Below are 19681 nucleotides of genomic sequence, written 5' to 3'. Positions count from 1 at the left end.
ATGGCTTAGTATTAAAATTATCATTGTTGTGTGGCCAACTCCTGCCTCATCAGAAAAAGTGGGTGTAAATGCTGAATGGACTGTTCTTTCTCAAATAAGCAAAAAGCAACAACGGAGTCCAATGGGAGTGTTGCCTGTCACTGTTCTCTATCACTCTCTCTGCAGCTAACCTTACTCTTACTCTGTGCATTACCCAGAGACATAGAGAAAAATCTTAATAGCTCTGCACTTACCTATAGACCCAAAACATATAAGCATAATGCTTTTGATAATATGTGAATGGCTTAATCTTAAAATTATATTCTTATTCTTAACATGATCATGTTTCACATTGTGATCTGGGGGTGACCACTTATCAGAAGTGAGCTAGCTGCTAGGCGAATGCTGAATGGACCACGGCAGACCTAACGCTACCACGAAGGTAAGCTAATGGCTGAATCGGAATTTATAAGCAAAATCACGGTAATCAATAATACAGCCCAGTCATGACATTAACTGACATTAACAAATATGTAATCATGCAGTAACAGCTGAGAAAGTAGTAGGGTGTACGTTTATATATATATTTACCGTTAAATAACGCAATCGCTGCTGTCTGTCCCATAGAAGAACATGAAAGCCAGCGTATGTTTTGGAACTATAGCGGTTTACACGAACCACGTGACTGCCCTGGCGGTGACATCAAAGAGTGTCGCAACTCTTTCTCTCTATGGCTTTGGTACCTACCATTTCTGGTAGGTTAATGTTGTTGTGTTCTTCAATTTGCAGTTGTGGTTTGCACTTCAGGGCCACCACACCGGTTCCCTTTGTTACAGAAACACTGCTGCTACGAATAATAATAATAATAATAATAATAATAATAATAATAATAATGAATATAAATTAACAAAACAAATTAAATAAATAATACTAACAATGTCTGTATGCAGCACTTTCATTATAGTCAAACTATATTTCTCTCCAAAGCCAAAATGTTAGAAGATATTTTCCACTTAATCAGTCTTTATGATCAGTCTTACATGAGGTTTCTTTTGTGTTTTTCCTGGTAGCTATCAGTATACTGATACCCTGCTTCATTGTTGCAATAGTTAGCCTTGTAATTGAGGCACTGTTGGCCCTCTGTACCTAAGATGCCGCTGCTCCGTTTCATTCATTTGGGCTAATGCTAGCTTGCTTAGCCGTTAGCCTTCACTGAAGCCGGGGTCAGCTTTGCACAGCTCAGCTTTAACATGATTGTGTTTCGTCTTTAAAAATAATAAGAGGAGGCTTTGCGTCGACCACCGAGCTGCTGAAAAGCCTTTATCTCCAGGAGAAACAGCCTGCCGGGTAACTGCCATGGATTATAAAGACAAAGCTAAATCGGTGGCAGACTGCCTGCTGAGCTACAGGAGGGACGAGTCTGGGTGGAAGGTCTGCAGGAAATCGGTAAAAGCTTGCTTTCAGAGCTGTGAACATGCATCCTATCTGTGTCCGACGAGTCCTGCTCTGCCTGGGAATAGTTTTCAGCTGTCATGCACCGAGAATAGGAGCGACATGAAATGCTCATCCATACAAATTCTAAACTTCCGGAGTCGACTTTAGTTAGATGTGTCGTTTGGGGTTTCTGTCTGTTTGTGTTTTGCTCCAAGGATTCGTACGGTTCTGTTCAATGTTGACCTGAGATTGTTTCAGTCTGAGCGCCCTGTGTGGGTCAGTCACCTGGATAAATTACAGCGTTAAATCATTACTGGTTTGCTAAAGACACTTAATTCTTCGTTACACTCAGGCCTTGCAGCCAGGCAAATAACACAAACCAGAAATTTCATTTTAATTTCTCTTGGGTATATTTTTGTTATTACGGTAATGCTTAAAACGTTTTTTTGCTTACTGTTTGTTATACTGGATAGTGGTACTTTATAAATGTATGGCCTATGGCAGGCATGTCCATAGTGCGCTGCTTTGAAAAAATGCTTTGAATTCAATTATTCAAATTTGATAGTAACAGCAAGTGTTTTCAAAGAACAACTGACCCAAATACTGTTCTTATGTTGAAAGAGTTCAGTTTATTATTGTTAAAGAGGCAAATGAAGTTGTTCAAAAATAATTAGCAAACTGGATGACTAGCTTTTAATACGACAAATGAGCAAAACCCTTTTTTTAATTTTGGGTCTACAATGATTTACACATTTATTTCTTCTAAAAAAGATGACTTATTTATTTAAAATAAACATATTTTGTAGAGCAGGTAAAACATTAACATAATTATTTTTGGTTTAAAATTTTTTTTTGTAAATCTTTTGGCCCTCGAGTTCCTTGGACTTAAGAATTTTGGCCCATGCACCGAAAGGTTTGGACAACCCTGGCCCATGGTTTAGTATCACTGCTCTCACAAAAATGTTTAACACAAAATTATGCTCAAAGAATACATGATCAGTGGAAGGAGATGTGGTACAAAGGCAGCAGCAAATTATTAATTTGCCAGATGCAGTGTAGTCCCAAGGACCTTGGAGAAAATCTTTAATGTAGTTCTTAAGTAAATATTAGGCCTATCATTTGGAACTTGCACATCTTTAATCATCATTAAGCCCTTTTCCACCAGCTCGGTTTGGCTGGGCTCTACTGGGCTCCACCTGCTTGGAGCATTTGAGCAAAGCATTTCCACTGACCCTGCTCGGTTTGGGCCGCCCAGCTCCGTTCCTCCCTAATCAGTTTATCTTTGCCAATTTGTGTTTCAACTGGCCTACAAATGCCTGGAAGAGGGAAGCGCCTCCTAGGGCCGGCTCTAGACCCTGACTTCCCCGCTTGCGACATTCGCACTTTAAAAAAATCTGCAAGAAATTTCATATAATAAAAAGATAAATCAATATAAATAAAACATAAAAGAAAATACAGATAATGTTTCTATAATTGTGTATGCATGATTGTCTTGGATATTTTAAGAATAAAAAAATCTACTGGCATAAATATCTGGATCACACATCATCCTGAACTAATAATAAAATAAGGCACAGCTTCTCTACACCTGCACGCCCGCCGACAGGGGGGGGGGGGGGGACAAACGGGTCAGTTGTCCCGGGCCCAGGACGGGGGGGGGGGGGGCAAAACTGACACTGACTGACCATTAAAATGGTCAGTGTCAGTCAGCACGCGCGCTGCAGTCAGCACATGTGTCAAGGCTGCACTCTGCTGCTCCCCCTCCACTCTCGTACATGGCTCAGTGGCGCCAGCCAATCAGCATGCAGGCTCAACACACAAACAATCGCGCTGCTGAGAGAGACCGCAGCAGCGGAGAAACATGAACAGGGAAAGTAGCGCCGTTTGGCTTTATTTTAATACCGTAAATGAAATCAAGCTGTATGTTTTGTAAAAAGCCGGTTAATTTCAGTGGAAATACAACAAATTTATCTAAGCACGTGAAAAACCATGAGCAAGAAAACGTCGAGCCACAGAAACGGAGAGAGGAGACGAATCTTGTCTCATTGCCCCGACAGACCCACTGACTGACGTCACTGAATGAGGCGTTTCAGTCCTCCAGAGAACATCCAGGTAGATAAGAGTGGTCTTCTTCAGCAGCACTTCATGTTAACTTTCAAAGTAGATATTATCTATCATATGTTACTGGAGCCCATACAGAAAATGTAATTTAGACCTTGAAAGAACCCAGCACATATATTAAAAAGTGTTATTTTAGATAAGATAACATTAGCTAATGATTTATTTATCCCACGACGGGAAAATTTATAGGATTAAAGCAACAGGCAGGTGCACACAACACAGACAAAATTACATAAGGATTGAAAGATATAAGAGGTGGATTCAGAAAAAAAACACTATGAACATAACATTATTATTATGTAATTGTAATAATAAAAGAAAAATCACAAAACCTGAAAGGTCAACAGTTTCATGATACATCAAGCTTAAGGACTGGCTAATATACAGCAGGTCAAAAAAGGCCATGTTTTGGCTGCAATGCTTGCTGTTCTATGAAGAAAAGATCAACTAGTGCACTAAATTCAATAGATCAGTTGAAAATATCCAATATAAAATACAGAGATTTCCAGGACATGAAGTATACAGTTAAGTTGACTTTTTTGGTGTGTGTGTGTGATGGCGGCGGCAGGTGTCAAAGGGGGGCCCAAAAAGACTGCGTTGTCCCGGGCCCTAGCAAAGCTGTCAGCTGGCCTGCTGCTTTTAATGTGCTCCACTTTGGCTCACAGAGTACCCCTAGCGTACACGGTGGATCGACCAGGGGCCGTCAACAAAATTTTAAACCAAACACTCTTTAGAGACAAAACTTAACAGCTTTCAGTGTGTTTAAAATAAAAGCCTCTGCAAATCCTGATACAGCCCATCTGCGTATAGAAAGCTTTCTCCTTTTTCTTTTCTTTTCCATCAGGCATGGTTCATGGGTTATAAATGGTAAAATAATATTTCGGTTCAACCCACTCTGTTCATATTGGTCCTTAATATTAATGCTGTCACTCTTCAGTTTTTCTATGAGAAAAACCTTCTCATTTCTCCTAGCCCTTGGTCAATCACTGAAAAGCAGTGTATTCATGTCCAATCTCCTCTGGAGTCAGCTCAGTTTGGGAAGAAACTGTTGCTCAAATGCTCGCAAAGCAGGCGTAGCGGAGTAGAGCGTGCCAAACCGAGGTGGTGGAAATTGGGCTGGTGTGTTGGGATGCTACTTCTTTGGATGCATTTCCACAGCAGAGCGTTCTGTAGTGCAGCTCAAAGGGGTCTGTTCGTCAGCTTAATAAAAGCTAGCGTTAGCTAATGTGGTTTGGGAGGTTTATAGCTGCGCTGGTGCACGTTCAAGAGGTTTGACTTTTCTATGTTGCTCTCAAACATCAGTGTTGTGCTGTTTCGTATCGTACTGACCGTTACGCTAATTTTTAATGAGCATAACAGTCTAATTTCAGCATAACTTTGGCAACAGTTTAATATATTCAGTAAGACTATAAGGATTCACTACAAGTCTGCACTTGAGTGGACCAAACCACAATTAAACAGGGAAAAGGAAAAACACATGAAAACTAAATAGAAAAACTAAACTAAAATCATTAATCAAATTTACAAACACCTCTATATAATAAAATGGTCTGCAACATAAACCATGTAATACAAGAGAAGTCAAAAAGTTACTTAAAGAAAAACAAAGCAATACTCCTAAAGAAACCCTCTAATTGGTAGAACCCAGTCAGACAATCAGTGACATCACTCAGACACTTAAGCAGGAAGTACTGGGCCGGCCCCTCCCATACTCCTGCAGATCTACAAGGGACAAACAATGGTGAGTAAAAAGGTAAACAAATATGAATATACTTTGAAACCAAATAAACAAATTCAACCAATAATCCAGGACTAGCTTTAACATAAACACATAGATGGAAACTGCAACCTAATGCTAACACAAACAAACCCAGGATAGTAAGTGCAGCAGAGCTGCAAACTAATGTTTAAATTTAAGCAATATGGCCATCTACAGAAAGTAAATGAATCAGAAATCAGAAGGGACAAATGGTGAACACAAACTGAACCACTTTGTCACAAGAGACAAACCTCTTCTGTAAGCCTCCTCCTGATTGGGCCTTGCAGACACGATCACACAGGAAGTAGTGTCAGGAAGCTTTTGACTGATAGCTCGCCATCCATAAATGTTAATACTTTGTTTTTACTTTATATTATACTAATGTTTTAATCTGAAGGACATTTTAATTAGTTCACCTAAATTTTATTTAACAAAGCTAAATTGATCAAACTGTATAACCCTATCTTATTTCTATAACGTGGAGTTAAGGAATAGATTATTTTCTCATCATGATGCAAACCAGGTGGAAGCTCCCAGAGAGGGTTCGGACATAACGCTAGTCCGCTCTGCTCTTCTCTCTCCTCTTTGTCTCTTCTCTGGGTACTGTTTTTCATATGTTGTCTTCTGGGTCCTGCTGATTTGCGCAGTAAGATGGACTGATCCAATGTAGTGGACACTCAAGGGTGGATCCCAAGACACATATTACAATAACCAATTTTTAAGGGATTTTAATAAAAGTAATTTACTCAAAAACATAACGTGCTAAAAATAATATCTATATTAAACACATTTTTATAAAAGGAGTTTTATGCGGTCCCCAGGGACTTGGGGCCTTAGGCAACCATCTAGTTTTACCTAGTGGAAAGTCTATCTCTGAAATGAGTACCCAGATCCGTTATGTTAACAGTTTAATATATTCAATAAGACTATAAGGATGCACTAAAAGTCTTCACTCCTTCGGCAATAAGCACAATTCAAATAGGAGTCACCTAGTTATTTTTTTTCCCCCTCTGAATCAAAACTATTTAAATACAAATTCAGCAAAGCTTTTGGTGCACTTTATCTTGGATTCAACTAACAAGTGCATCCAAATTTTGACTGATTTTAGTATGAATAAGCCAGTGTATGAATTGGGCTTCATAAATAAATTTGCTTGCCAGTCTACTGTGTATTTGTTTTTATGAGTTACAAAAAACTGTGACAGTACTGTTATCCCCACTCTATCCAAGTTAAAAATAAAATTAACTAATGTGAAGACACATTAACAGTATGTAAGGGTTAGTTTTCAAGAATTACATTAGTTTAAAAATAAAAACTTTATCAACCTGTTACATGTTTTATTTATTTTAGCACATTGGGGAGCAACGTTGTGAACTGTGAGCCATTGACAAAACTACTTTTGCTTATTTTACTTGGTAATTCAAATAATATTCCACCTATCTCTAAAAATCAGAATTTATAATTAAATCTGATGCACAAGGTAGGATACACAAAAAGGGCCTATCATAAGCTCCTGTGGAAATGTTTAGGTACCTTCTTTAAAGCATTAGCTGTGCCTCTGATTTTCCTGGAACCCATGCTCTCCTGCAAGTTTAACATTTTCTATGGTCTTGCATCACTGGGATGATAACCATTTAAAATGTCCAAATAAATCCAGGGATATTGTCTGAATCAGACATTAGCAGCCAGATAATAGTGCATTACTTATGCATCACCCCACCCCACCCCACCCCACACACACACCAAAAAAGAAAAGTAACTGTATTAATTTGTTTAGGTTGCTCTGAGTCTATCAACAGGCTACAGGCAAGAAGCTCACACTCTGGATAGATCGTCAATTCATCACAGTTTAAAGTACTTACCCTTGAGCATAATTATTTCAGTATATATTTGGGCCTGGAAATACATTTCAACAAACCATTCAGCTTTTATTGCCCTCTGACAAAAACTTTTGTTTTTGTATTGGATAAAAAAGCAAAGTCATGGCCATAATGGGCAATGTTTATTTATGTTGGGTCCAAATATGTCATTGTTCATTTATAGGCTACTCAGCACCTGACAAAGCTGTAATCACATATTCACAACATAGTAGAAAAAGTTCTGTAGTATCACTCTCGGCTTCATTTTGAAGCAGCAACTGCACCTCAGCCAGTTGCTGTTCATTAAGTGGACATGGAAATTCAGGGACCACTATTCCACCATGCACATGTCCATCATAATCAGCAGCAACTTCCCAGTCAATGTCAGGCTCTTGGATGTCCTTATTAAAACAAAAACAAGAAAATTGAGCAGTTACTGCACAAATAAATAATACAATAAGTCTTGTGTTGAGTTTTGTGACCTTCTACATATTCTACACAAAGGTTTTCGTTTAAGTAAAGTCCCGTGAAATGTCTGTCACATTATACCCTGGAAGCGTTACAGTAAGATTGTAGCAAGGGACATGAACATTAGTTTGGAACACACATTTATTTTATGATGGGGTTACTAGCAGATCAAAGCAGATCTAAGCTGCAATCAGGAATAAGGTTTTAACCATTTTACAGAGTGAAATCACAACTCCCCTTCCCTGCTAGGAATAATTTTTAAATAACAATGAAAATTACAACTGCAAGCGGTGATGATCGGCCCTCGTAGCCAAGCGCCGCTCTGGCCTATGGGCCACCGCTAGGGTACGCGCACCTCCAGCCACCGCAGAAGCTGTCACGCATTTTCCTCGCCCGTCCACCATACAATACACACGTACGCGTTGGGCAGAGCTCCCCCACGACTCACAAAAAATCTGGTGCAGATTGGTCGATGCAGCGAGGAGATACAGCCGTTGAATAATGATAATGCATTTGGCCACCGGACCAGACTAAAGCGTTCGGCGGGCCGGATTCGGCCCACAGGCCGTACGTTTGACACCCCTTGTTTAAACATTAGTATACCAATTTAATTAAAGGTATCTTACTAGCTGTTAATCCAGCTTCATGTGAAAAGTTAACAAAACCTTTTTAGCTATTCAAAGTTAATTGTTATTTCATGTGTTTAAGGGTTTCGTTTCTTGCATTAAGACAGCTTTTATGAAAGTTTGACATCTAAATTGGTGAATACACACCCAAAAGTAATAATGTAAAAGTTACACTTTAGCAATTGGAATATTCTACATGCGTATGTTGTGTACCAACTTTCGTAATTCCTGACAGAGCACTTCACTCTTAGACTGCAGGTCTTCTGGTGGTTTCTAAAATCTCTAAAAGCAGAATGGGAGGCAGATCCTTTAGCTATCAGGCTCTTCTCCTGTGGAACCAACTCCCAGTTTTGTTCCGTAAGGCAGACACCCTGTCTACTTTTAAGACTAATCTTAAAACTTTCCTTTTTCCATCCATCTATCCATCGCCTTCCACTTATCCAGGGTCGGGTCGCGGGGGTAGCAGCTTCAGTAGGGAGGCCAAGACATCCATCTCCCCAGCCACTTGTGCCAGCTCCTCCGGGGGAATCCCAAGGCGTTCCCAGGCCAGCCGAGAGACATAGTCCCTCCAGCGTGTCCTGGGGTTTCCCCTGGGCCTTCTCCCGGTGGGATGTGGCCGGAACACCTCACCAGGGAGGCCTCCAGGAGGCATCCTGACCAGATGCCCGAGCCACCTCAACTGGCTCCTCTCGACTTGGAGGAGCAGCGGCTCTACTCTTAGTCCTCCCCAGGTGACTGAGCTCCTCACCCTATCTCTAAGGGACAGCCCAGACACACTACAGAGAAAACTCATTTTGGCCACTTGTATCCGGGATCTCGTTCTTTCGGTCACGACCCAAAGCTCATGACTATAGATGAGGGTAGGAACGTAGATCGACCGGTAAATCGAGAGCTTCGCCTTTTGGCTCAGCTCTCTCTTCACCACAATGGACCGGTACAGCGCCCGCTTCACAGCAGACGCCGCACCAATACGACCGTCGATCTCCCGCTTCATTTGTGAACAAGACCCCAAGATACTTGAACTCCTCCAGTAGAAGCTGGCTCTTGGGACTTTCCTTTTTGACAAAGCTTATAGTTAGAGTGGCTCATGTTACCCTGAGCTACCTCTATAGTTATGCTGCTTAGGCTACTGGAGGACATCAGGGGCTATTTTTCTCACTCTACTGACTTCTGCTGTTCTCCAGTCTACTGTTCTCCAGTTTTGCATTGCATTACATTTAAATGACTGTTGTCATTTCAGCTTTTAACTTTTTGCTTTCTCTTTTTTCTTGATAGTAGGTACACCTGGTCTAACGTTCTGTTAACTGTGACATCATCCAGAGAAGATAGATCACCCGCAATTACCATTTAATGTAGAACAGATTACTGGATCAATGTGTGCTTCTGTGCTTGTTTGTCTCTCTTGTTGTGTCTCTGCTCTGTCTTCTCTAACCCCCAGTTGGTCGAGGCAGATGACCGTTCATACTGAGCCCGGTTCTGCTGGAGGTTTTTCCTTCCCGCTAATGGGTGATTTTTCTTCCCACTGTCGCTTCATGCTTGCTCAGAATGAGGGATTGCTGCAAAGCCATGGACAATGCAGATGACTCTCCCTGTAGCTCTACGCTTCTCCAGGAGTGAATGCTGCTTGTTGGGACTTTGAAGCAATCAACTGGTTCCCTTATATAGGACATTTTTGACCAATCTGTATAATATGATTGATTTTGACTTTGTAAAATGCCTCGAGATGACATGTTTCATGAATTGGCGCTATATAAATAAAATTGAATTGAATATTAGCTGTTAATCCAGCTTTATATCAAAAGTTAACAAAACCTTTTTAGTTCTTTAAAGTTAATTGTTATTTCATGTGTTTAAGGGTTTTGTTCCTTGCATTAAGACAGCTTTATGAACATTTGACAGGTAAAGTGGAGGATAAACACCCAAAAGAAATACTGTAACATTAACACTTTATCAATTGGAAATATTGCTAAAATGTTACTTAGCAATATTCCACATGTGCCCTCTCGTAATAAAGTAAAAAATTTTGGTGTTATTTTTGACCAAGACATGTCAGTGAAATCCCATATTAAAAAGGTTTCCAGAGTTTCCTTTTTTCACCTTCTAAATTAGAAACATTCTGTCCAGGAGAAATGCTGAAAAACTAGTTCATGCATTTGTTACTTAAAGGCTGGACTATTGTAATTCTTTACTACTATCAGGAAGTCCACAAAATGCAGTTCAAAGTCCTGATCCAAAATGCTGCAGAAGGAGTTCTGATGAAAATCAACAAGAGGGATCATATTTTTCCAATTTTAGCCTTCCTTCACTGGCTTACTGTTAAATCAAAAACATAATTTAAAATTCTTCTTCTAACGTATAAAGCCCTTAAAAATCAAGCTCCATCATATATCAGAGCTCTGGTTACCCCTTATGTTCCTAACAGAGCACTTTGCTCTCAGACTGCAGGTCTTCTGGTGTATCCTAAAGTCTCTAAAACTACAATGGGAGTTAGATCCATTAGCTATCAGGCTCATCTCCTGTGGAACCAACTCCCAGTTTTGGTCCGTGAGGCAGACTCCCTGTCTACTTTTAAGACTAATCTTAAAACTTTCCTTTTTCCATCCATCTATCCATCGTCTTCTGCTTATTCTGGGCCGGGTCGCGGGGGTAGCAGCTTCAGTAGGGAGGCCAAGACATCCCTCTCCCCAGTCACTTGGGCCATCTCCTCCGGGGGAAACCCAAAGGCGTTCCCAGGTCAGCTGAGAAACATAGTCTCTCCAGCGTGTCCCAGGTCTTCCCCTGGGCCTCCTCCTGGTGGGACGTGCCCAGAACACCTCACCAGGGAGGCGTCCAGGAGGCATCCTGACCAGATGCCCGAGCCACTTCAATTGTCTCCTTTCGACGTGAAGGAACAGTGGCTCTACTCTTAGTCCTCCCCGGATGACTGAGCTCCTCACCTTATCTCTAAGGGAGAGCCCAGACACATTATGGAGAAAACTCATTTCGGCCGCTTGTATACGGGATCTCATTCTTTCGGTCACGACCCAAAGCTCCTGACCATAGATGAGGGTACGAACATAGATCAACCAGTAAATCGAGAGCTTGGCCTTTTGGCTCAGCTCTCTCTTCACCACAACGGACCGGTACAGCGCCCGCTTCACAGCAGACGCCGCACCAATCCGCCTGTCGATCTCCCGCTCCATCTTCCCCTCATTCCTGAACAAGACCCCAAGATACTTAAACTTCTCCACTAGAAGCTGGCACTTGGGACTTTCCGTTTTGACAAAGCTTACAGTTAGAGTGGTTCATGTTACCCTGAGCTACCTCTATACTTATGCTGCTATAGGCTTAGGCTACTGGAGGACATCAGGGTCTATTGTTCTTCAATTTTGCATTGCTTGTTGTCATTTAAGCTTTTACCTTTTTTGTTATCTTTTTCTTCCAAGTAGGTACACCTGGTCTTGCGTTCTGTTAGCTGTGGCATCATCCAGGGAAGACAGATCAACTGCTACTACCATCTAATGTAGAACTTCTGTGCTTTTTTGTCTGTCTTGTTGTGTCTCTGCTCTGTCTTCTGTAACCCCCAGTCTGTCGAGGCAAATGAGGTTAATACTGAGCCCGGTTCTACTAGTGGTTTTCCCTTCCTGTTAATGGGAATTTTTTTTCCCCGCTGTTTCATGCTTGCTCAGTATGAGGGATTGCTGCAAAGCCATGGACAATGCAGACGACTCTCCCTGTGGCTCTATGCTTTTTCAGGAGAGAATGCTGCTTGTCAAGACTTTGATGCAATCAACTGGTTCCCTTAGATAGAATTTTTTTTTACCAATGTGTATAATCTGACTTAATCTGTATAATCTGATTGATTTTGACATTGTAAAGTGCCTTGAGATTACATGTTTCATGATTTGGCGCTATATAAATAAAAATTTTAATGCATTGAACAAGAAGTTTGTCAGTTTTCAAGCATGATTTGTATATCTGTTCAACTTAACCCTTTATCGCCATTTGTATCATATTTGCTAAATAGGTTTCTAGGGACTCTTTTATTTGAACTTGAGCAATATTTACCTCAACAACCTGTTAGATATAATTTGATACATGTATTCTGCACCCTATTGGATTATCATTGCACTGCAGGCAGTGGAACGGCTTTTTTTCCCTTTTCAAAATGTCTGTTCACATGAGCTGGGTCGCACGCGATTTGCAGGAAAGTTTTTTCCGGTTTTAGGGGGGTTAAGGCAACAATAACCAAAACATTCTTATTCAGTTTTTTAGATTAATGCTTTATGTTTTGAGACATTGCCCAATTACTCAGAAAAATATTATTTATATCACAGTTAAACCGTGTTAAAATGTGTGTATCATATTTGATACTGCAGGTATATAAGTTACTTCATCACTGAACAGTCATGCAACATTTTTGTAAAGTAATGTATGTCCTTCCTGCCTCAATTCAGCCACATACAATTTTTTAATCAATAGTTATTGTTAAATGCCATTTCATAATACATTTTGGATTCTTTCACCATAACAATCATTCTAAAACCACACTCTTTGGGTTTTGAGCAGCAGTTTATGTAATTTTAGATGTCAAAAAGAATTGAGGAAGAAGAGACAGAAAATGTCATCAACATGATATTGGATGGCAATTAAAGTGACATAAAGCAGCTAGCAGAAGATGAGGATGATGATGATGAGGACTGGACTTCCAGTTCTCATCATGATTGAGCAGTGATGAGTGATGTAAAAAGTTATAGGTTAAAAAGAACTAAAGGAAAAACTGCCTGAAGTGTTCTTTAGTTTCTAGATGTTATGGGCAAGATTTGTTCATTTATATATATATATATATATATATATATATATATATATATATATATATATATATATATATATAAGCCATATTGTTGTGAGCCAAAAGTTTCAACAAAAGCCTACCGTATCAAATGTGATACAAAAATAATATCATAAAAATAAGGATATGGCAAAAAAAAAAAAAAATGGATTTTTTTTTAGGCTTAAAAAACATCAACATTCTAAAAAATTTTAATTGTCTGACTATTTTTTGATTGGTCAGGCTTTAAAGGGTTAAATATATTTCAAAACCAAAGACCTTATTTACCAAGTGAACTTTTGTGGTCTCTTGCTGCCACCTGGTGGACAAGTTTGAGCAGATTCCAATGCTGTCAATTTACAAAGATTAAATATATTTCCTGTTGTCAGGGGGCGCGGCCTTACTAATGTCATCATTTGACAATTGGATATTGTAGGAGACCTGATGGTGATCAACTACTGAAAGTTTGGTGGCTCTGTAAGTTTTTGTGTATGAAATATAACAGTTTTGTGTTTCATGGCGAGTAGGTGAACTTTGACCCCTGCTAACCCCCCTTTACCATGCTCAAAAACTCACCGTTTTGATAACTTTTAATTGGCCATGCCTTATGATCAGACTGCCCGAGTTTCAAGCCGAGTGCTCGATATCTCTGGGAGGGGTTCGATCTTATACCAATGCTGTAAACCTAGGTCAAATTACGACCTTCAATCTAAAATGGCCAACTTCCTGTGATACTTGCACTATGACATTAATTGTAAATTCTGAGCGTCTTGTTGAGCTCTACAACTATAACAAATCTCATGTCTCTACGATGAAGTAAGTGAATAGCAAAGGGTCCTTTGAAAATTGCTAGGTGGCACCGTTGAGGCATTTTTCTTTTGATTTTTGTGACAACCTTAAAATACAACATTTTTAAACAGTCACCATGCATCTGCAAAGTTTGGTGAGTTTTTTAATATGATAAAGCCCCCAAAAAGGCCCCTCTTTAGGGTGGCAGATTAATAATAATATTAATTAAAACCGCAAGCGGTGATGATCGGCCCTCGCAGCAAAGCGCCGCTCTGGCCTATTGGCCACCGCTGGGATTTGCGCACCGCCGGCCGGCAGCCACCGCAGATGCTGTCACGCATTTTGCCCGCCCGTCCACTGGGCGATTCACACGAACGTGTTCGGCAGCGCTCCCCCACGACTCTCAAAAAATCTGGTGCAGATCGCTCGATGCAGCGAGGAGATACAGCCGTTGAATAATGATAATGCATTTGGCCACCGGACTGGACTAAATCATTCAGCGGGCTGGATTCGGCCCGCGGGCCGTAGCTTTGACACCCCTGGTTTAAACATTAGTATACCAATTTAATCAAAGGTATCTTACTAGCTGTTAATCCAGCTTAATGTGAAAAGTTAACAAAACCATTTTAGTTTTTTAAAGTTACTTGCTATTTCATGTGTCTAAGGGTTTTGTTTCTTGCATTAAGACAGCTTTTATGAAAGTTTAACATCTAAATTGGTGGATACACACCCAAAAGTAATGTAAAAGTAACACTTTAGCAATTGGACTATTGCCAAAGGAACACTTTAGCAATATCGCGGGGGTAGCAGCTTTATAAAGGAGGCCCAGACATTCCTCTCCCCGGCCACTTGGGCCAGCTCCTCAGGAGGAATCCCAAGGCGTTCGCAGGTCAGCCGAGAGACATAGTCCCTCCAGCGTGTCCTGGGTCTTCCCCTGGGCCTCCTCCCGGTGGGACGTGCCCAGAACACCTCACCAGGGAGGCATCCAGGAGGCATCCTGACCAGATGCCCGAGCCACCTCAACTGGCTCCTCTCGACGTGAAGAAGCAGCGGCTCTACTCTGAGTCCTCCCCGGATGACTGAGCTCCTCACCTTATCTCTAAGGGAGAGCCCAGACACACTACGGAGAAAACTAATTTCGGGATCTTGTATCCGGGATCTCGTTCTTTCGGTCACGACCCAAAGCTCGTGACCATAGATGAGGGTAGGAACGTAGATCGACCGGTAAATCGAGAGCTTGGCCTTTTGGCTCAGCTCTCTCTTCACCACAACGGACCGGTACAGCGCCCGCTTCACAGCAGACGCTGCACCAATCCGCCTGTCGATCTCCCGCTCCATCTTCCCCTCATTCATGAACAAGACCCCAAGATACTTGAACTTCTCCACTAGAAGCTGGCTCTTTGGACTTTCCTTTTTTAAAAAGCTTATAGTTAGAGTGGCTCATGTTACCCTGAGCTACCTCTATAGTTATGCTGCTATACGTTTAGGCTACTGCAGGACATCAGGGTCTATTGTTCTTCAATTTTGAATGACTGTTGTCATTTCAGCTTTTAACTTTTTGATTTTTCTTTTTTCTTCATAGTAGGTACACCTGGTCTGGCGTTCTGTTAGCTGTGGTATCATCCAGGGAAGACAGATCACCCGCTACTACCATCTAATGTAGAACTTCTGTGCTTTTTTGTCTGTCTTGTTGTGTCTCTGCTCTTTCTTCTGTAACCCCCAGTGTGTCGAGGCAGATGAACGTTCATACTGAGCCCGGTTCTGCTGGAGGTTTTCCTTCCCGTTAATGGGGAGTTTTTTTCCCCGCTGTTGCTTCATGCTTGCTCAGTAGGTAGGATTGCTGCAAAGCCATGGACAATGTAGACGACTCTCCCTGTGGCTCTACGCTTCTTTAAGAGAGAATGCTACTTGTCAAGACTTTGATGCAATGAACTGGTTCCCTTATATAGGATTTTTTTTGACCAATGTGTATAATCTGACCCAATCTGTATAATCTGATTGATTTTGACTTTGTAAAGTGCCTTGAGATTACATATTTCATGAATTGGCGCTATATAAATAACATTGAATTGAATCATCTCTTTAGACCAATCTTTAGACCTATCACATTTTATGAGACAGTTATCTCATTTTAAAGATATAATCATCTAACGTTATTACTCTTAGCAAGTTAAAGCTCCATAAAAATTTTAGACCAGCTTTTAGTTCCACTCTTTTATTATGCACATCTAGGCTACCTATTAGTGATGGGTCCGGCAACACCGATGCATCGGCGCATGTGTCGGTCTCATAGAGCGAAACCCGTGTCGATGTGTGTATTGCTACGGAAAAGTCACGTGACCGATACAGGAACTGTTTCGGTCACGTGACCGATACAGGAACTGTTTCGAACTGACTGACGCGCCAAACTGTTTCTGTTCCCTCTAAGCTGCACCCGTGTGCATTCGCGCACAGCAGCGCGCACAGCAAAGCTATGCTGCGCAGTAAATAAAATCCAAGCTGAACTGTAAACAAAATAACGGTTAATAATGGTTAATTTTTAACCATTTTGCATCTCTGGTGTGATGGTGTACCACAGTCTCGCTCTGTGAGCGCCAGGTGCTGATCGGAGCGCACCACTGATGGATGGGTTAGGCAGACGCCTTTACGGTTGGGCGGGTTGCGCTGTGCGTCTTTGTTCTGAGCGTCGTTTCAGAAAAAACGGCTGATCTACACTGAGTAGAAAGCTGCTACTCTGAGTAGTTCTTCCTCCCTTTGTCATACTCAGCATTTCCGATTTCAGAACAGATAATATCAGTCAGGTAACTAAACACAGCGCCCGATCAACCATTTGTAAAAAATAAAAAAGCCAGTCCACAAGCATCCTCCTTCACATTATTTATTGACTGTATCTAAAAAAAAATCAAATATATGTTTAATTCAGATGAAAATATAAAATAATACAATGCGGCATACAATCATTTAAATTGTATTGTGTATACTTGGTCATCAAATCAGTGTCAGTTAACGCTGTCAACCAGGTTGCCTGTAGGGATTTTTAAGGTCCAGCAGGTGTCAGTATTCAGTGACACAGTATCGGCACAGTATCAATACAGTTTGCCAATGTGTCGAAACGTTTCATGACGCCTCATCGACCCATCACTACTACCTATAAATATAAAGTATGGCATGCCAAAAAACATTTTCAAGAAACGGCAATTTTAGTAATTGCCTTGTAATTTTATATCTAAGCATTAAAAATGATAATATTTCACCAATTTTCACAGCAAGATGGAAATAACAACTATCCAACATTTTAAGATTTTGTAAAAACTTTTTTCCTCTTTTACCTACCTTTTGAAATTAATACTTGTTTCTACTTCTCCAAAATTAAACTTCAAGAAAACTATTGTGCTGTCCTGGGGCCATATGCAGCTAGACAGCTGGGACAAAAGTTCCCCACACAAAGCTTCCTTTTCTTGCGTTCTCTGAATAACCTTTATTCACAAATCTGGCTTTAAACATTCTTTTTGTAAAAAGACGAATATTTTCCAAGGCAGAAGCGTGTAGAACAAATTCAACTTCAACATTAGCAGTTTCCCTAGCTTCATCGCTGAAAAGCAGCTTTTACCAGAGCAAAATACATCAAAGATCTTTTGTTTAAGGTGAGAGCACTAACTATCTCACATAATTCACATAGAGATCTAACAAAGTTGTGATGTCTCACTCTGATTAAATATGAACCCAAAACGTTTCTAACTGTTTTTACCATGGATTTCCTCTGACTAATAATTAATTTATATCTTATTTATGTAATGTATTCACAACATGAATTCCTTGCTGTCTTAACAAAAGGCAGAACAACTATAACGTTACTTTCTATAATTATTACAGGTTCTGCTGAGATGTCAAATTCTGGAGAGTGCTTAGACACCCTGACACACAAATATGGATTTAACTTAATTTCATGTGCACTCGTGAACTTGTTTTAATTGATTTAGTTTTCTTGATGTACTGTAGAGCGTGATGAGGTCTGTTGTGGTATTGTGTGCACTGGATTGAGGGGACAGTTGGTGTTGTCTGTCAAACCCAATCTTCTTAAGCTGCAAATTCAGTAAAGTTACAAGTTTTCTTGCAACCTCTCATATGGAACTAGTCTAAAAAAATAAATAAACTGATAATTAGAAGATCAGTTTGTACATCCACACCAACTCTAGAACCAAAGCCGTATTCAGCTGGATCTTATCCTGACAAAATGTCCCAATTCAGTCAAATAAACTCCAAAAGCTTAGAGGAGATCATTCAGCAGCTAAGTTCCTCCTCATGCTGTCTTGATGCTCTACCCACAGTTTTCCTTAAGAAGGTTTTGCCTGTCATAGCGGCTGATTTGACTCAGATAATAAACACGTCCCTTCTGTGAGGTGTTTCCCCCTAGTCCCTAAAAACAGCAATTATCAAACCACTGTTAAAAAAGAACAATTTAGACAAACTTCTACTCCAGAACTACAGGCCCATCTCAAACCTCCCCTTTATCAGTAAGATTATTGAAAAAGCTGTGTTTCAACAATTAAACACCTTCTTAACAACGACCAGCCGCTTTGACGTTTTCCAGTCTGGCTTCCGTGCTCACCACAGTACAGAGACCGCCCTTATTAAGGTGTTTAATGACATCCATATAAATACAGACTGCGGAAAAACCACCATGCTGGTTCTGTTGGACCTCAGTGCAGCATTTGATACTGCTGATCACTCCATCCTGTTAGAACGCCTGGAGAACTGGGTCGGCCTCTGTGGTACATCTCTCCATTGGTTTAAATCCTACTTAAAGGACAGGGAATTTTTTGTATCAGTAGGTAACTTTACATCGAAGATTACAAAAATCACATGTGGGGTTCTCCAAGGGTCCATCCTGGGTCCCCTCCTATTCAATATCTACATGCTCCTCTAGCTCAGATCATAAGAAACAACAACATCAGCTACCATAACTATGCAGACGACACACAGCTCTACATCACCATGTCACCAGGTGACTATGAACCAGTTCAAGCACTGAGTAAATGCCTAGAAGAAATCAATACGTAGATGTGCCAAAATTTTCTTCAGTTGAATAAAAACAAAACAGAAGTAATAATTTTTGGACCAATAGAGGAGAGATCAAAGGTTAGCACACAGCTTCAGTCGCTTCAGCTAGGAACCACTGATCAGGCCCGAAATCTTGGAGTAGTAATGGTCTCAGACCTGAACCTCCAAAAGCATCTAAAGACAGTTACAAGGTCAGCTTTCTATCACCTGAAAAACATTTCCAGGATTAAAGGACTAATGTCTCAGCAGGATCTGGAAAAACTAATCCATGCGTTTATATTTAGTAGAATTGATTACTGCAGCGGTGTTTTCACAGGCCTGCCTAAAAAGTGGATCAGACAGCTGCAGCTGATCCAGGACGCTGCTGCCCGCGACTAAGAAAGTAGAGCACATCACCCCAGTTCTAAAATCCTTCGATGGCTCCCTGTATATCAGAGAATAGACTTTAAAAACTTCTGTTCATCTATAAATCCCTGAATGGCTTAGCACCTAAATACATCAGACTTGTTATCAGTGTATTAACCATCCAGACCATTAAGGTCTTCTGGCTCTAGCCTACTCTGCATACCTAGAACCAGAACTAAACAAGGAGAAGCAGCATTTAGTTCCTATGCTCCACTGATCTGGAACAAACTTCCAAAAAATTGTAAAGGTGCGGAAAGCCTGAGTTCCTTTAAATCAAGATTAAAAACACATTTGTTTAGGATTGCCTTCAACTGTTCTAGTTAACTGAATCACCACTTTTTTGTTCTTTTTTCTATCTACATTTTATTCC

General features: G+C 40.6%; 1 protein-coding gene across 3 annotated transcripts in view; it reads left to right on the top strand.

Annotated features, from left to right (window-relative positions):
* The first annotated feature begins 370 nt into the window (after nucleotides 1-370).
* The window catches only part of stard5 (StAR-related lipid transfer (START) domain containing 5), a 35297-nt gene continuing 15986 nt past the window's right edge, over nucleotides 371-19681 (top strand). Inside the window, exon 1 of one of the 3 annotated variants that reach the window (XM_036130176.1) lies at nucleotides 371-421. In XM_036130176.1, the coding sequence (XP_035986069.1) occupies nucleotides 389-421 (33 nt within the window). In that variant the 5' untranslated portion in view covers nucleotides 371-388. Of the gene's footprint in view, nucleotides 422-1154; nucleotides 1426-19681 lie in introns of those variants that run through there. The other 2 variants (XM_036130177.1, XM_036130175.1) reach the window with 2 other exon arrangements.

This window comes from Fundulus heteroclitus, unplaced genomic scaffold (assembly GCF_011125445.2).
Source record: "Fundulus heteroclitus isolate FHET01 unplaced genomic scaffold, MU-UCD_Fhet_4.1 scaffold_288, whole genome shotgun sequence".
Classification (NCBI taxonomy): Eukaryota; Metazoa; Chordata; class Actinopteri; order Cyprinodontiformes; family Fundulidae; genus Fundulus; species Fundulus heteroclitus.
Note: the sequence above shows the minus strand (reverse complement) of the source record. Positions and strands in the feature narration are given on the sequence as shown.